Genomic DNA, 14,307 nt, shown 5'->3' with positions numbered 1-14,307 from the left:
ACGTACTGGAAGCATTAAGCCATTTTCCAACAGTAGATTATAGCTTGGGATGGACTCAGGTGTTGGGAAACACTGAGTCGTGGCCCGTTTGGTGCAGACATCTGTCTGATGTGCTTGGGAAGAGGATCTGTACGGCTCTTTGTTTATTCCACAGAGGAGGGAAGCATGCTTTACAGAAGCCGGCTTAAAAAGAGGGTGCTGAGCTGGGGTGCGCCTTCGTAGCCAAGCAAGCACATGCCCAGCGTGCACCAGGCCCTGGCTACATCACAGCACAGCAGAAACCCAGAGATCAAACATGTTCACGTAAAAAGATAGCAAAGCACTTCATTGATAAGCTCTGTACTGTATGAACTTAGGGAAAATGACTTAGCACCAGCCGGAACTGGCTCCTTCCTTTTGTCAACTTCAGGACATAGCAAATCGTTTGCTGCCCCAATTTCTGTTTTAAGTACCCAGCTTACAGTGCAACAGTGACTGAATGACCTCTCTTATCCAGGTTGGGTCTGTGAACCCCAGCACACAGATGCTCTTAATGTACACAGGGTCCTGTTGACAAGCTGGCAGTATGCTTTCCATTTAAAAGTCCATTTGTAACTGGAATCCGTTCCTCTGATGAATTGCGCTTTTTCTAATAAAATGCCTGCTCAGAGGAACAATGTAAATAACAAAGAAACAAATTTATTTTTAATAGTATGCCTGGTTCACGAGAAGTTCAGATACATCCGGCCTTGGATGTCTCAGGGTTCAACGGGAATTCACTTCATTCTGAAGGTAATAATTTCTCGTCATTGGTAGCACTTTGAAATGAGTCTAAGAGTTACATACAGCTTTTTAAAAGCCTTTTTTAAATTACATTTTCTGTGCGTGCGTATGTTCTCTGAGATGGAGCTTCCACCTGAACACTTGGATCATCTTTATTTTTTAACTAATTAATTTATGTATATGAGTGCTCTGTCTGCATGTATGTCTTTATGCCAGAAGAGGGCATCAGACTCCACTATAGATGGTCGTGAGCCACCATGTGGTTGCTGGGAATTGAACTCAGGACCTCTGGAAGAGCAGCTGGTGCTCCTAACCACTGAGCCACCTCTCCAGCCCCCTGGGGTCACCTCTTGTGTAAGGATTAAAGCAGAGGCAATTCCATCCTCACGCCCAGGAACCTGGCCTTCTGGGGAGGGTTGGTAGTTCCTTTCGATTTCGGAATGTCAACTAATCCCTCCTCTTTGTATAATGGACCTTTTGTGTGGGTGACGCCATAGGATTTGGTCTGTTGAGCCGAGAGCAGGAGGGCAGATCAAGCTAAAGGCCTCTTAGAAACATCTGCACACCTCCACACCGCCTGCCTCCTTAGCTACGTCCCGGAGAGGCCCGAGAAGGCAGGCCTAGTGTTGGGGAGAAGTGAAGAATGGATCTGTTTTACAGATGAGATTGCATATGAGAACCAGAAGAGGCTGGAAGAAGAAGAAGATTTGAATGTGCTGACGTTTGAAGACCTTCTTTGCTTTGCGTATCAAGTGGCCAAAGGCATGGAATTCCTGGAGTTCAAGTCGGTAAGCGCCTTTTAATGAGAGAACGAGCAGGAAGTGTAAAAAGAGAATTTAAAGAGAAGGGTATGTGTGCATGTAGCTGTGGAAAAGAGATATGCTTTTGCAAAGTTTGCCTCTTATTCATTTTAACATCCCTCCTTTAAGCTGGGCGGTGGCGGTGCATGCCTTTAATCCCAGGCAGAGGCAGGCGAATCTCTGAGTTCGAGGCCACCCTGGTCTACAGAGCAAGATCCAGGACAGGCTCCAAAGCTACACAGAGAAACCCAGTCTCAAAACCACCACCACCACCACCACCACCACCACCACCTCCCAAAAAGGAAAGAAATATCCCTCCCTTAATGTCTGTTCTCTTGCCCCTGACACTGTCTCATCTACAATGGAGTCTCTGTAGCACAAGGGCCCAGGGCCCCTTGGTAGAGCCAAAATCCTGTGGAATGTCTAGGAAGTTCACAGCAAGTCCCTGAGAAGCCCCATGGGAAGAACCATGGCGTCGCCATCCCCGCTGACACAGGAATTCAGGCTGTGCCCTGTATTCAGGGCGTGAGGAGGCCCAACGTTGGCTAGTTCTGCCTCCCAACCAGCTAACAACCTGGTTGTGTGTAGCCTGGGCTAGCCTCAGCACTGCAGAACGTTTCTCTTCACAGCCGCTAGTCCCCTGTTCACGAGAACTGCACCTTGATCTCCCAGGGTACTTCATGCTGCTGGTTCTCCCCTGCCGGTCCCCGCCATTGCACACTGTACGTCATCAAAGCCATTCTCTGGGGCCTCCCTTGCACCACTGGCTCCCTTGTAGCGACACAGGGGGTTTCTCCGTCACACCAAAGCCTCAGATCTTTACGTCTGCTGCGGTAAAGTGGTAATAAACAAATTAGCAGGTGAAAAAACATACAAAGTTTTTACACCTGTGTGTGTGCTACACAAAATATCGGAAAGCAAAGAAGGGCGAGGTTGTTGTATCTTACAGAGTTTCTCCATAGTGATAGAGGTGTGTATTTCAGAGGGATAGTATATTAATTAGGGTTCTCTAAAGGAACAGAACTGGTAGAAAATTACACACACACACACACACACACACACACACACACACACACATATATATATGTATGTATATAGGGATTTATTGGAATGACTTCCAGGCAGTGGTCTCAGAGGTCCAACAGTGGCCGTCTCCCAGTGGAAAGGACAAGAATCTGGTAGTTGTTCAGTGCAGAAGACTAGATGTCTCAGCAGTCCCAGTCTGGTACAGGAGTCCCAGGGAAGTCGTGGTGTTAGTCTCAGTGCTCTCTTCAGTGTGTGTTGGATCCTGAAGGTGTAGCTTGCTGGTCGAGCACTTGTATAGAATGGCAGAGGCCATGAGTTCAACCCTCAGCACCGCAAAAAATAAGAAAACTAAATGAAATGACGAAGGACAGATGATGGTCTGGGACAAAGGCCCTCTGGGCTCTGGGCGTGGTGTTTGATTTCCAGGCTTCTCTGTGGGGTGAACTTGAGTCTTCTGGCTAATGGTATTTCAATAAGAATTTGAGGCCATTTGTTTGCCTCTGGCAGATCAGTCTTCAGGAGGATAATGAGCTGCAGAGAAACCCCTTCTTATCCCCCTGCTCCCCTGCCCCCCCTCACGTCTGCTGATACCTAAGTTCAGATAACCAGCATTCTGGGGCTCTGGATTTGGGAGTGATAATGTCTGGACCCCCCTGCCATTCCTTTCTCTTTCAACCCCCACCCCCACTTTTTTCTTTAGATTTCTTATTCTCCACCTCTCCTTGTCCTGTTTCTCTCTGACTTTGGAAAGATGTTCTCAACTCTGTTTTCTTCCATGAAAAACTCACTGCCTCAGCAGGGTTTCTCCTCAGCAGGGTTTCTCCTCAGCAGGGTTTCTCCTCAGCAGGGTTTCTCGCCTCACGTACCTGATGAGTGCTCCTCCTTCACTGCTGTTGGGATTCTCCTTTCCTGGAGCTCCCTGCCCACTTTATTGATAGTTCACCTCCACATGAACCGTGGTGCTTTATAAAGATGTGGAGAGCGTCTGCCTTGGCTGCCTGTCCCAGTTTGCTAGCTGTAAAGCTAACACAGTTCTCTCCTTCCATGATCCCACTTGAGACTTTCAACTTGAAGATGGTGTAAGAACCATATGTTCAATGGGACCAGTACTTGGAATTTTGGATTTATGCTTTCCCGGGCCTAGTGTGTGCAGTCCACTCCTCTCTCATGATGCTAGGCAGTGGCAGAGACTATGGCCAGCCCTTGTGACCATGAAGGGGATCAGTAGTACCCCATGCTGCTGAGCTACAATGGCCAGTGGTACATTTTTCACCTGTTCTCTGCTTTCAGTGGACCTGGGGAAGGGGCAACCCAAAAGCAGGTTGAAGAGAATCTGTATTTGTCAAGGGCACCGGCTTCCTGTCTTTTTACTCCTAGGCATGTTCTAACATGATCCTTTGAAGAATGTCCAATTTTTAGACCCATTTGTCTTCACTGTGGGACTTCACCTCTGAGTCCCAGCCAGCATTGTGTCCTTCCTGCTCCATGACTCCATCACACATATGCTGACACTGTGTTGGAGCAGAGTTGCAGTGAGGAGGTGACTTCTGGTCCCATAGATTTTATGTTGATAAAGGAAAGACAAGCAGACATACAAATCAGATCCGTGTCCTGTGATAAATTTTGTCACTGAACTAATGTGGAACACGAATGACAGATCTGGCCAGTGAGGGACAGGGAAGAAAAGGCTTCAGGTGAGAGTTCCTGCAGCAGCTGGGGCAAGTTTTGAACAAAGAAAAACAGCAGGGCACATGGGATGTTTAGGGAATGTGGGTCTGGAGGGAGCCATTTGGATAAAGGCAGTCACTTAGATCTGCAGAAGGTCGTGGTGGGGATAGCCCAGGGAAGGAGATGGCCCACATGCCTATCTGAAGTACAGAAGAAGTCTTTAGTGATAACTGAAACTTGAGTGGTGTCCGTTGCATCCCTAGGGTTAGTGGAAGTGCCTCGATGGAGGACATGGAGGCCTGGAAGAGAGTGGGATGAAGAGCTGTGGTGGAGAAAGAATGAGGAACAGGAGAGGGAGCAGGGAAGCTTCAGATGGAACTCAGGGGAAGGACAGAAGGAAGTCCAGGCAGGGCGGGCGCCTAGCTGGCCATCAGGGCCTTTCCCAGAGCAGCTATGGACAAGATGGACAGGGCAGGTAGCCGGGAGGGCATGTCGGGGAAAGGGGCAGACTGCAAGGGGCTGCCACATGAAACAAACAAACAAACAAACAAACAAACAAACAAACAAACAAACCGGTCTTGGAGAAGGTGAGCAGGAGGAGTGCCACACAGGCATTTTCATCTGTGTGATTTTGTCCTTTCAAAGGTTGAAGGGAGCACACTGGTCCCCTGTGGGTGCCATGCCTTCTCCAGCATCTTCTTCCAAAGAGTTCATTCCCCTTCAGGGAGCTGTAGCTCTATTTTCACAAACCTACCTGCAACTCCCCCCCCCCCCGCGCGCGCGCGTGTGTGTGTGTGTGTGTGTGTGTGTGTGTGTGTGTGTGTGTGTGTGTGTGAACGTGAGTGCATGCATGCCATGGTGTATGAATAGAAGTCAGAGGACAACTTCGGGAGTTGATTCTCTCCTTTCACTGTGGGATCCAGGGATCTAACTCAGGTCATCAAGTTTATGTGGCAAATGCTTTTTCCCACTGAGCCATCGTCCCTTCGGCCCCCCAAAATAATTTCTTCTGAGTACTTTATTTGACATTAGTGTGTTCATTTGCTTATTTAGAGACAGGACCTTTCTGTGTAGCCCAGGCTGGCCTCAAACTTGGAAATCCTCCTGCCTCAGCCTCCCAAGTGCTAGCATTGCACCATGAGGCCTGTCAGGTATTACACAGTTTTCTTCTTAAAGCCGTTTCTTTATCCAGAAGAGACTCAGTTCTTCACACTCACGCACCGGAAGACAGCTGCTAGAAGCTTCTTTGGGGCTCACTGAAGGCATCTTTGGTACTGCTTTTGCTTATGGCTCCAAGGATGCCTTGTTGAGACTCAAAGGACTGAGGTTGAAGTAACTGAGGAATCGGCCACTGTGTTCTTGGGGTGTGTGCCAGTCACGGCCACACACTGTCCCCTATAACTAGTGTGAGCCTGAAACTTGAGGAGACCTTGCTCTCTGGAAGTATATGTCCCAGCCATGGTCATTCTGGCTTCTTTCTTCTAGTGTGTCCACAGAGACCTGGCGGCCAGGAACGTGCTGGTCACCCACGGGAAGGTGGTTAAGATCTGCGACTTCGGACTGGCCCGAGACATCCTGAGCGACTCCAGCTACGTCGTCAGGGGCAATGTGAGCCGTTTGCTTTTTGGCACTCGTACAGGAAACATCTGCACTCGCTGCAATGAGTTTTTAATTTATGGCAACACAGAAAAGAGCCTCCCAGCGCTTTGCTGATTTAGGCTGCAAAGGCTGTTCTGCGCTTAACGAAAGTTGAGCAACAGAGCCACACGTCTCTTCCTGGGCTGGCTACTCAGAATAGATCCACTCTGGCTTGGCTTGTGGTCTTCATGTTAAAAAAAAAACAATAACAACAACCAAAAACGCCCTTACCAGGACCTATTTCAGTTTCCTTAGCTATAAAGTGGCTGTTGAGTTATGTTTCCGATCGTGAGAGAAGCTAACATGTACAACAGGCTTTTTTTTTTTCCTAGAGCAGGAACACACAGATATTAACTATAAAATGTAAAGGCACTGTAGTTAACTATTAATATAATAATAATAGTTATGATAGGAAGGAAGGAAGGAAGGAAGGAAGGAAGGAAGGAAGGGAACTAGAGAGATGGCTCAGTGGTTAGGAGCACCTACTGCTCTTCCATTGGACCCAAGTTGGATTGCCAGCACCCATGTCAGGAAACTCACCACATTCTATAACTCCACCTCCAGGGAATCCAAAGCCTCTGGCCCCTCCACTAACTACACTCATGTGCACATACTCACACATAATTTAAAATAAATTTAAAGTATGATGAAGTAAAATAAATGTTTAAGGCAGAAGAAAGAAAGAGAGAGAGAGAGAGAGAGAGAGAAAGAAAGAAAGAAAGAAAGAAAGAAAGAAAGAAAGAAAGAAAGAAAGAAAGAGAGAAAGGTACATAGATGATAGGCAGGTAGTAGGTAGATAGATGATAGATAGAAGATAGATAGATGATAGATGATTGATAGATAGATAGATGATAGATGATTGATAGATGCATAGATTGATAGATGATAGACAGATGATAGATAGATAGATAGATGATAGATAGATAGATAGATAGATGATAGAGAGATAGATAGATAGATAGATAGATGATAGATAGATAGATAGATAGATAGATAGATAGATAGATAGATAGATGATAGAGAGATAGATATGGCTCAGCAGGTAAAAGCACTTGCCACCGAGCCTGAGGACCTGAGTTCTATCCGCCAGACCCACATGGTGAAAAAAACCAGGATCCTACAAGTTGATCTCTAGCCTTCACCTGTGTGCTGTGGCATGTACCCTCCCCAGTGCCAACACACATGCACTTGAATAAATTAAAACATGATTTAAAACTTTTTTTTTTCCGAGACAGATTCTCTGTGTATTCCTGGCTGTCCTGGAACTTGTTCTGTAAGCCAGGCTGGCCTTGAACTCAGAGATCCACCTGTCTCTGCCTCCCAGGTGCTGGGATTAAAGGTGTGTGCCACCACTGCCTGGCATAAAGTTTTTAAAAAATGATTTATTTAAATTCATTTTATATGCATGGGTGTGAAGGTGCCAGATCTCCTAGAACTGGAGTTACAGATAGTTGTGAGTTGCCATGTGGGTGCTGGGAATTGAACTCAGGTCCTCTGGAAGAGCAGCCAGTGCTCTTAACTGCTGAGCCATCTCTCCAGCCCTTCATTCTTTCTTTCTTTAAAAATTGTATGCCATGGGGTTCAATTCCCAGCACTCATATGGTGGCTCACAACCATCTATAGTGGGATCTGATGCCCTCTTCTAGCATAAAGATGTACATGCAGATAGAGCACTCACATGCATAAAATAATAAACAAATGTCTTTTTTTAAGATTTATTTATTTATTATGTGTACAGTGTTCTGCCTGCACATATCCCTGCAGGCCAGAAGAGGGCACCAGATCTCATTATAGATGGTTGTGAGCTACCATGTGGTTGCTGGAAATTGAACTCAGGACCTTTGGAAGAACAAGCAGTGCTCTTAACCTCTGAGCCATCTCTCCAGCCCAAACAAATGTCTTTTTAAAGAATAGAATGAATGAAAAGAACAGTAAGGGGATGAGGTGTCTCTCGGGCAAAGCACTCTTGCCTGGCCTGTGTGAGGCTTTGGTTCAAGCCTCGGGATGAGGAAGGAATTACACCTGGGTTTAAGGCCCTCAGCGGCTTCTTCGTTTGCTCATTTGGTGCTGGGGGTTTCTCTCGGTGTTAGCATCCCTGTTTGTGAGAAAAAAGCAGCCAAGGCTGGTCCAGCGTCTCCTCTGTGCTCAGCACTCTCTCAGGCATTTTACAAACTCACTTGGTTCTGAAAGTAGCTGCTCTGTGAAGAGGAAACTGAGGCAGAGGGGAGCAGCTTGCCTGCAGTTGCTGAAGGCGTGGCTGTGAGCACGTAGACCATGAACCATGTCACTCGCTGTGGCGGCGTGCCTCCTAGAGGATTCTGAATTTGCTTCCCAGAAAACCAACGCCAAAGCCCTTTACTGAGGGTAAATGCCCCAAAATGTGAAAACTCATTAAATCTCATCTCAGATGGCTGAAAACAGTTCCCAGTGGTTATAACTGCAGTTATAATAAGCTGACTGCTCCGTGTGGTTATGTTGAATCCCCACGGAGTTGGTTCCCCAGTGGATTCTCATGTGGGGAGGTGAATTCCATTCAGAGCCTTCTATTAATGCGTCAAGTGACCCACATGGCCACTTGACTCATTCCGTGACTCTATTTGCATAGGATTTAAAAGAGGGTTTCTTTCTGGGAGTCTGCTTTTGCCTGGCTGATTACACATGCACCATAAAGATTCCTGAGGCCAAATCAGAAGAAAGCCCTGTGCCTCAGGAATTAGTCACTGTGTCTGGATTCAAATCAAAGGCTGCACAGACTAAGGCAAGCCTCCCCCACCACCACCACCACACACACACACACACCGCCCTTTCAGGCTGCTGGAAGCCACAGAGGGCAGCCTAATGTTATTTCTAGATGTGACGACTTAAGTCCCTCACCACATCCTCAAGGATGACACGTCCACTCAGTTCTGAGAAACACTCTGGTAAAGGATTCTGCTCTTTGGCGTGAACTTGTTTGTCTCCCAGCAAATGATGAGCTCCACCTTAATGGAAAGTCATTACTGTTACACTTGCCAATTCCAAGCATGAGCCTGTGTCCAAGATGACTTTTAGAGATGTACATTTTGATAAGGAGTGGTGGCAGGTCAAATATTTACATTACAATTCGTAACAGTAGCAAAATGACACTTATGAAGTAGCAACAAAATAATTTTGTGGTTGGGGGTCACCACAACATGAGGACCTGTATTAAAGGGTCGCAGCGATAGGAAGGTTGAGAACCACTAGAACTTCAGTTCCAGGGGACCTGGCACCCCCTTCTGGACTCCTCTGGTACTGCATGCACATGGTGCACTCACATCTATGCAGACACATAAAGTTAAAAACAAACACTTAAAAACCCATGAGTCTGCACGTGGCAACTTCACCGTCCTCTCTTGTATTTGACGCAGGCACGGTTACCTGTGAAGTGGATGGCGCCTGAGAGCTTATTTGAAGGTATCTACACAATCAAGAGTGATGTCTGGTCCTTCGGAATCCTTCTCTGGGAGATCTTCTCCCTGGGTATGTGTGCACTTGGCAGGTCTCCCCAGGCTCTGGCTTTGTTTCTCCCACTCCGGCGGCACCCCTCCTCCACCCTCCTGTCTTCCAAGTCAGCGGGTGGGTGAAATACCACGCAACCAATCCGGGGGCTTCTAGTCTCCTGTCTGTTGCCACTGTTGGTTGGTTGCTGACATCCAGAGATCTGCCTTCACTACGGCTGATTAGGAGGCCTTGGGACTTCTGGGTCCAGTTGCAGCCCCCATCCAGGGTGGGTCGGCCACTGGTGTGTCCTCTTTGCCTGTTTGCTAACAGAATGTATAAACAACAACCACAAAAATGAACGGGAAAACCAGTGTTTCTTCGGCCCCACTGAGCTCGTGTTTTTCTCAGGTGTGAACCCTTACCCTGGCATTCCTGTGGATGCTAACTTCTATAAACTGATTCAGAGTGGATTTAAAATGGACCAGCCATTCTACGCTACGGAAGAGATGTGAGTACAGTAAGACTGGGGGTTAATAGCAGACGTTATTGTGTGCTGTAAATCTTCCAAATGCATGACAAAAAAACAAAACAAAAAAACCAAACTTGATTGCTTTTTTGGTTTGGTTTTGGTCTTTTGAGATGGTCTATCTGTGTACCCTGGCTGTCCTTGAACTCACTCTGTAAAACAGGCTGGCTTTGAACTCAGAGATCTGCCTACCTTTGCCTCTCAAGTGTTGGGATTAAAGTCATGCACTACCACACCCAACTGAAAATCACTTTCCTATTACATTGCTTAGGTCTCTTTTTGTTTTTTTAAGACTTATTTATGTATATGGGTATTTTTGTCTGCATGTACATCTACACATCAGAAGAGGGCATTGGATCCCATGGGACTACAATTATAGATGTTGTGAGCCATGTGGGTGATGGGAGCTGAACTTAGGACCTCTGGAAGAGCAGTCAGTGCTCTTAACCACTAAGCTATCTCTCCAGCCCTTGATTGCTAAAAGCAGAAAAAGCTTGGTAGAGTGGCACATGCCTTTTATCCCGGTGTAGATAGACTTCTCTTTTTGAACCACCAGCTCATAAAAAAAAAAAATGACATTGAGATTTATTATTAATTATAAAAGCTCGGCCTTAGCTTAGGCTTGCTCTTAACTAGTTCCTATAACTTAAATTAACCCATATTTTAATCTGTGTTCTTTTATGTGGCTTGATTACCTTTACTCTGTACTCCCATCCTGTTTCCTCTCTGCCTGGCGACTCCACCATCTTCTTCCCAGAGCTCTCTGTCCGGAAACCCCTGCTGTACCTCTTGCCTGGCTATTGGCCGTTCAGCTCTTCATTAAACCAATCACAGTGACACATCTTCACACAGTATAAAGGAATATTCCACAACATTTCCTACTTTTTTTTATAAATACAAAAAGAAAGGTTTTAACTCTAACACGGTACAACTGTAAATGATAAGAACAATTATCAGGTAAAAATTACATTTACAATGTCCAGTCCATTTGTATTTGACAAATTTAGAGAAAATACTCCATTATCTACCCCATCTTGGTCCAGAGTTTTAAACCTAACCCATTTTTTGTCATAACTTGTACTACCATCCTAAAAATACCTTTTTTAGACCTTAAAACATCCTTTCAGATAAATAACTTAATTTTTATGTTTCTCAACCTTATAAACTTTACATCTCTTATGTAAGTTTTTTTTTTTTCTTTCTTTTCTGAATTTGGTAACAAGGAAAACTGTAAAACTATTACTATCTGGTCTTCAATCCCCATCAGGGACCCAAGAAGGATAAAATATTACTTGAGTAAACAACTTCCAAAACTTTAGAAATGACAGAGACATCTGGCTGACTGGACAGTCATCCCCAGCTTCCTCTGCAATGATGTGTAAAGGAATATTCCACAACATCCCAACACTTAGGAGGCAGAGAGGCAGGCGAATCTCTGAGCTGAAGCCAGCCTGGTCTATATATGAATGCCAGGCCAGCGAGACTACATAGTGAGACCATCTCAAAACAAACAGACAGACAGACAGACAGACAAACGAACAAACACCCCATAGATATGGGCTGGGCGTGGTGGCCCATACCTTTAATCCCAGCACCCAGGAGACAGAGGCAGGCAGATCTCTGTGGTTTGAGACTAGTCTGGTCTACAGAGTGAGTTTATGGACAGCCAGAGTTGCATAGTGAGATCCTGTCTTGAAAAAAACCAATCAATAAAAAGTTTAAGAGAGGGAGAGAGGAGGAGGAAGCAGAAATGGCAAGGGGACACTTGCCTGTAATCCGGTACTCCAGAGATGAGGCATGAGGCAGTGGGCTAGCCTGTCCTAATAGCAAGGCTATAAGTAAATACATAAATAAATAAGATAAGCAGAGAAAAGCTCTGTCTTTTGCTTCAGGCAACTTTGCTGTCTTAAGAGGCAGCCCTCGGGGGCTGCGTTCCTTTGCCTGCAGTATCTGAGGGTTTGACTCCACCTCTCGCATCGTCCAATGCTGATGTAGTACGAATTCTGATACATGCTTTCCACAGAGCCAGTGCACAAGCTGCCCTGAGCTGCGGACGCTGCCCCGGGTGTGGACTGTGGACGGCAGTCCATTTGCGTCCCTTCACCTCCTCAACCTGACCTCTGTTGTCTTATCTTCCAGGTACTTTGTAATGCAGTCCTGCTGGGCTTTTGACTCAAGAAAGCGGCCATCCTTCCCTAACCTGACTTCGTTTTTAGGATGTCAGCTGGCCGAAGCTGAGGAAGCGGTATGTAGGGATGGGGGGGGGGGGGGTGATGATAGTCATCCCAGGAAGGAGACGTGAGTGACCGCATGCGCACCGTGTCCTCAGATCCGGCTGTGGAAGACAGTCTTCCTCACCTCAGTTTTCAGTTTGTCTAGATTACTCTTTCACGGTCGTGTGCGGCAAGACCGACTTCTTTTTTTGGGTGGGATCGGGGGGGGGGGGGGGGTCCGGGGGCGGGTTCAAGACAGGGTTTCTCTGTGTAGCCCTGACTGTCCTGGAACTCACTCTGTAGACCAGGCTGGCCTTGAACTCAGAGATCCACCTGCCTCTGCCTCCCAAGTGCTGGGATTAAAGTTGTGTGCCACCACAGCCTGCACAGCCTGGCTAAGACCTACTTCTTAGTGTGGTTTGCCGGGGTGGGGGGTGGGGGGTGGGGGGTGGGGGTGGGGTGGAGAGGGGGGGTGGTGAGGGGGGGGCGACATGACTTTCTGTGATCTCATCCAACTGATTAATAAGTTGAAAGCTCTTAAGGAGCCAGGTGGTGGTGCCTCACACCTGTGATAGCAGCACTCGGGAGGCAGAGGCAGGTGGATCTCTGTGAGTTCCAGGACAGCTGAGGCTACACAGAGAAACCCTGTCTTGAGGGTGTAGGGGCTCTTAAGGGTCCAGTGCAAAGGACTAGACAACTTAGTGAAACTTAACTCCTCCAGAAGCCACTGGCCTTTTCTAACTCAACATGAAGCATGAGCATGGACTCCTCCCAGCTGGGTCACGGTGGGTATGGGGGCTGGGAAGGGCTCTGGCCTGATGCTGTGAGGAACCATTCCAGCTCTGCTGTCTGTTCCTCATTGGTGATGGCGAGTCTCTTCTTTGGCCTCGGTGTTCCCATCTGTAAAATGGGTTACAAAGCTAGCTGATCCTCCAGCAACAGGATCTTGCGATTGCCTCACTAACCGTTGAGCCAAGGATGGAGCCTTGAACTCTCAAAGCCCAGGTTCAGATCATGCCTCCACCACTTACAGCTCATGTGGTGTTCAATACCTTAATGATGACATCTTGTGGGGTCAGGATTACAGTTCTATAATGACAATTCATCTGCCCTCTTCCTACTTTTCATTAAAAGGAGTGGCTGCTATTTAAGAAAAAACAAAACCTGTGGAAGGTGCTGGAGAGATGGTTCAGTGGTTAAGAGGACCAGAGTTCACTCCCCAGTACCTACCTACATGGTGGCCCACAATCTCCTGTAACTCCAGTTCCAGGGGCTCCAGCGCCCTCTTCTGGCCTCTGTAGGCATTGTACTCACGTGGTGCATAGACTGACGAGCAGGCACATGATCATATGCATAAACAAATGTAAATAAAACCTTTTTGAAAAGCTGAGAAAACTACCCAAATTCATAATTTAATTTTCTTAAGATTTATGTTTCATTTATGTGCATTAGTGTGTATGGGGACCCTCAGAAAATAGAAGAGGGTGTTGAATCCCCTGGAGCTCGAGGTACAGACAGCTGTAAGCCACTTTGTGGGTGCTGGGAACCAAACTCAGGTCCTCTGCAAGAGCAGCCGATGCTCTTAACCACTGAGCCGTCTCTGCAGCCCCTAAATCCACATTTTTAAATGGTCTGTATAAAGGTAAGGCTTAATTTAAGTACTTTGCCTTTTAGGCATACTTTAGGTGAGTCTTGTTCAGACAGTCACCCTTACTGCCTCTCCCCTTTTCCAGATGTATCAGAACATGGGGGACAACGTTCCAGAACATTCTTCCGTCTACCAAAACAGGCGGTCTGTCAGCAGAGAGGCAGGCTCAGAGCCGCCGTCACCACAGGCCCAGGCGAAGATTCATAGAGAAAGAAGTTAGTGACGCGAGGCCTCCTCCCCCACCACCCTACACAGGCTGTAGATCACAGAGCCAAGACTAGCCTCACCTCAGAGGAAGCGCCCTACCGGCTGCTGCTTCGCTGGACTTTCCTCTAGATGCTCTCTGCCATTACTCTTGTCTCCAAAGTGACTTCTAGAAAATCAGCTCACCCCCTGCACAGGCAGGAAAAGCCAATAATGGGATTTATTGGCAAGCCTGCCTACATCGGGAGGCGTTCCCAGGCTGGCTTGAAGGAGAAACCATGTACCTGAAATATAGTATATTCTTGTAAATACATAAAACAAGACAAAACAAAATAAAAAACCATTTTTGCTAAGGAGAAG

At 46.9% G+C, this 14,307-nt stretch overlaps 1 protein-coding gene across 1 annotated transcript in view; it reads left to right on the top strand.

Annotated features, from left to right (window-relative positions):
* Positions 1–13,950, top strand: part of Flt3 (fms related receptor tyrosine kinase 3) — a 56,395-nt gene extending 42,445 nt beyond the window's left edge. Inside the window, exons 17-24 of the mRNA XM_059248976.1 lie at positions 692–771; positions 1,423–1,550; positions 5,742–5,864; positions 9,284–9,395; positions 9,765–9,864; positions 12,022–12,127; positions 13,829–13,837; positions 13,879–13,950. Coding sequence (XP_059104959.1) covers positions 692–771; positions 1,423–1,550; positions 5,742–5,864; positions 9,284–9,395; positions 9,765–9,864; positions 12,022–12,127; positions 13,829–13,837; positions 13,879–13,950 — 730 coding nt within the window. The remainder of the gene's footprint in view (positions 1–691; positions 772–1,422; positions 1,551–5,741; positions 5,865–9,283; positions 9,396–9,764; positions 9,865–12,021; positions 12,128–13,828; positions 13,838–13,878) is intronic.
* The last annotated feature ends 357 nt before the right edge of the window (positions 13,951–14,307 follow it).

This window comes from Peromyscus eremicus, chromosome 23 (genome assembly GCF_949786415.1).
Source record: "Peromyscus eremicus chromosome 23, PerEre_H2_v1, whole genome shotgun sequence".
Lineage (NCBI taxonomy): Eukaryota > Metazoa > Chordata > Mammalia > Rodentia > Cricetidae > Peromyscus > Peromyscus eremicus.
The sequence above is the reverse complement of the archived record's forward strand: the minus strand, read 5'-3'. Positions and strand labels throughout refer to the sequence as shown.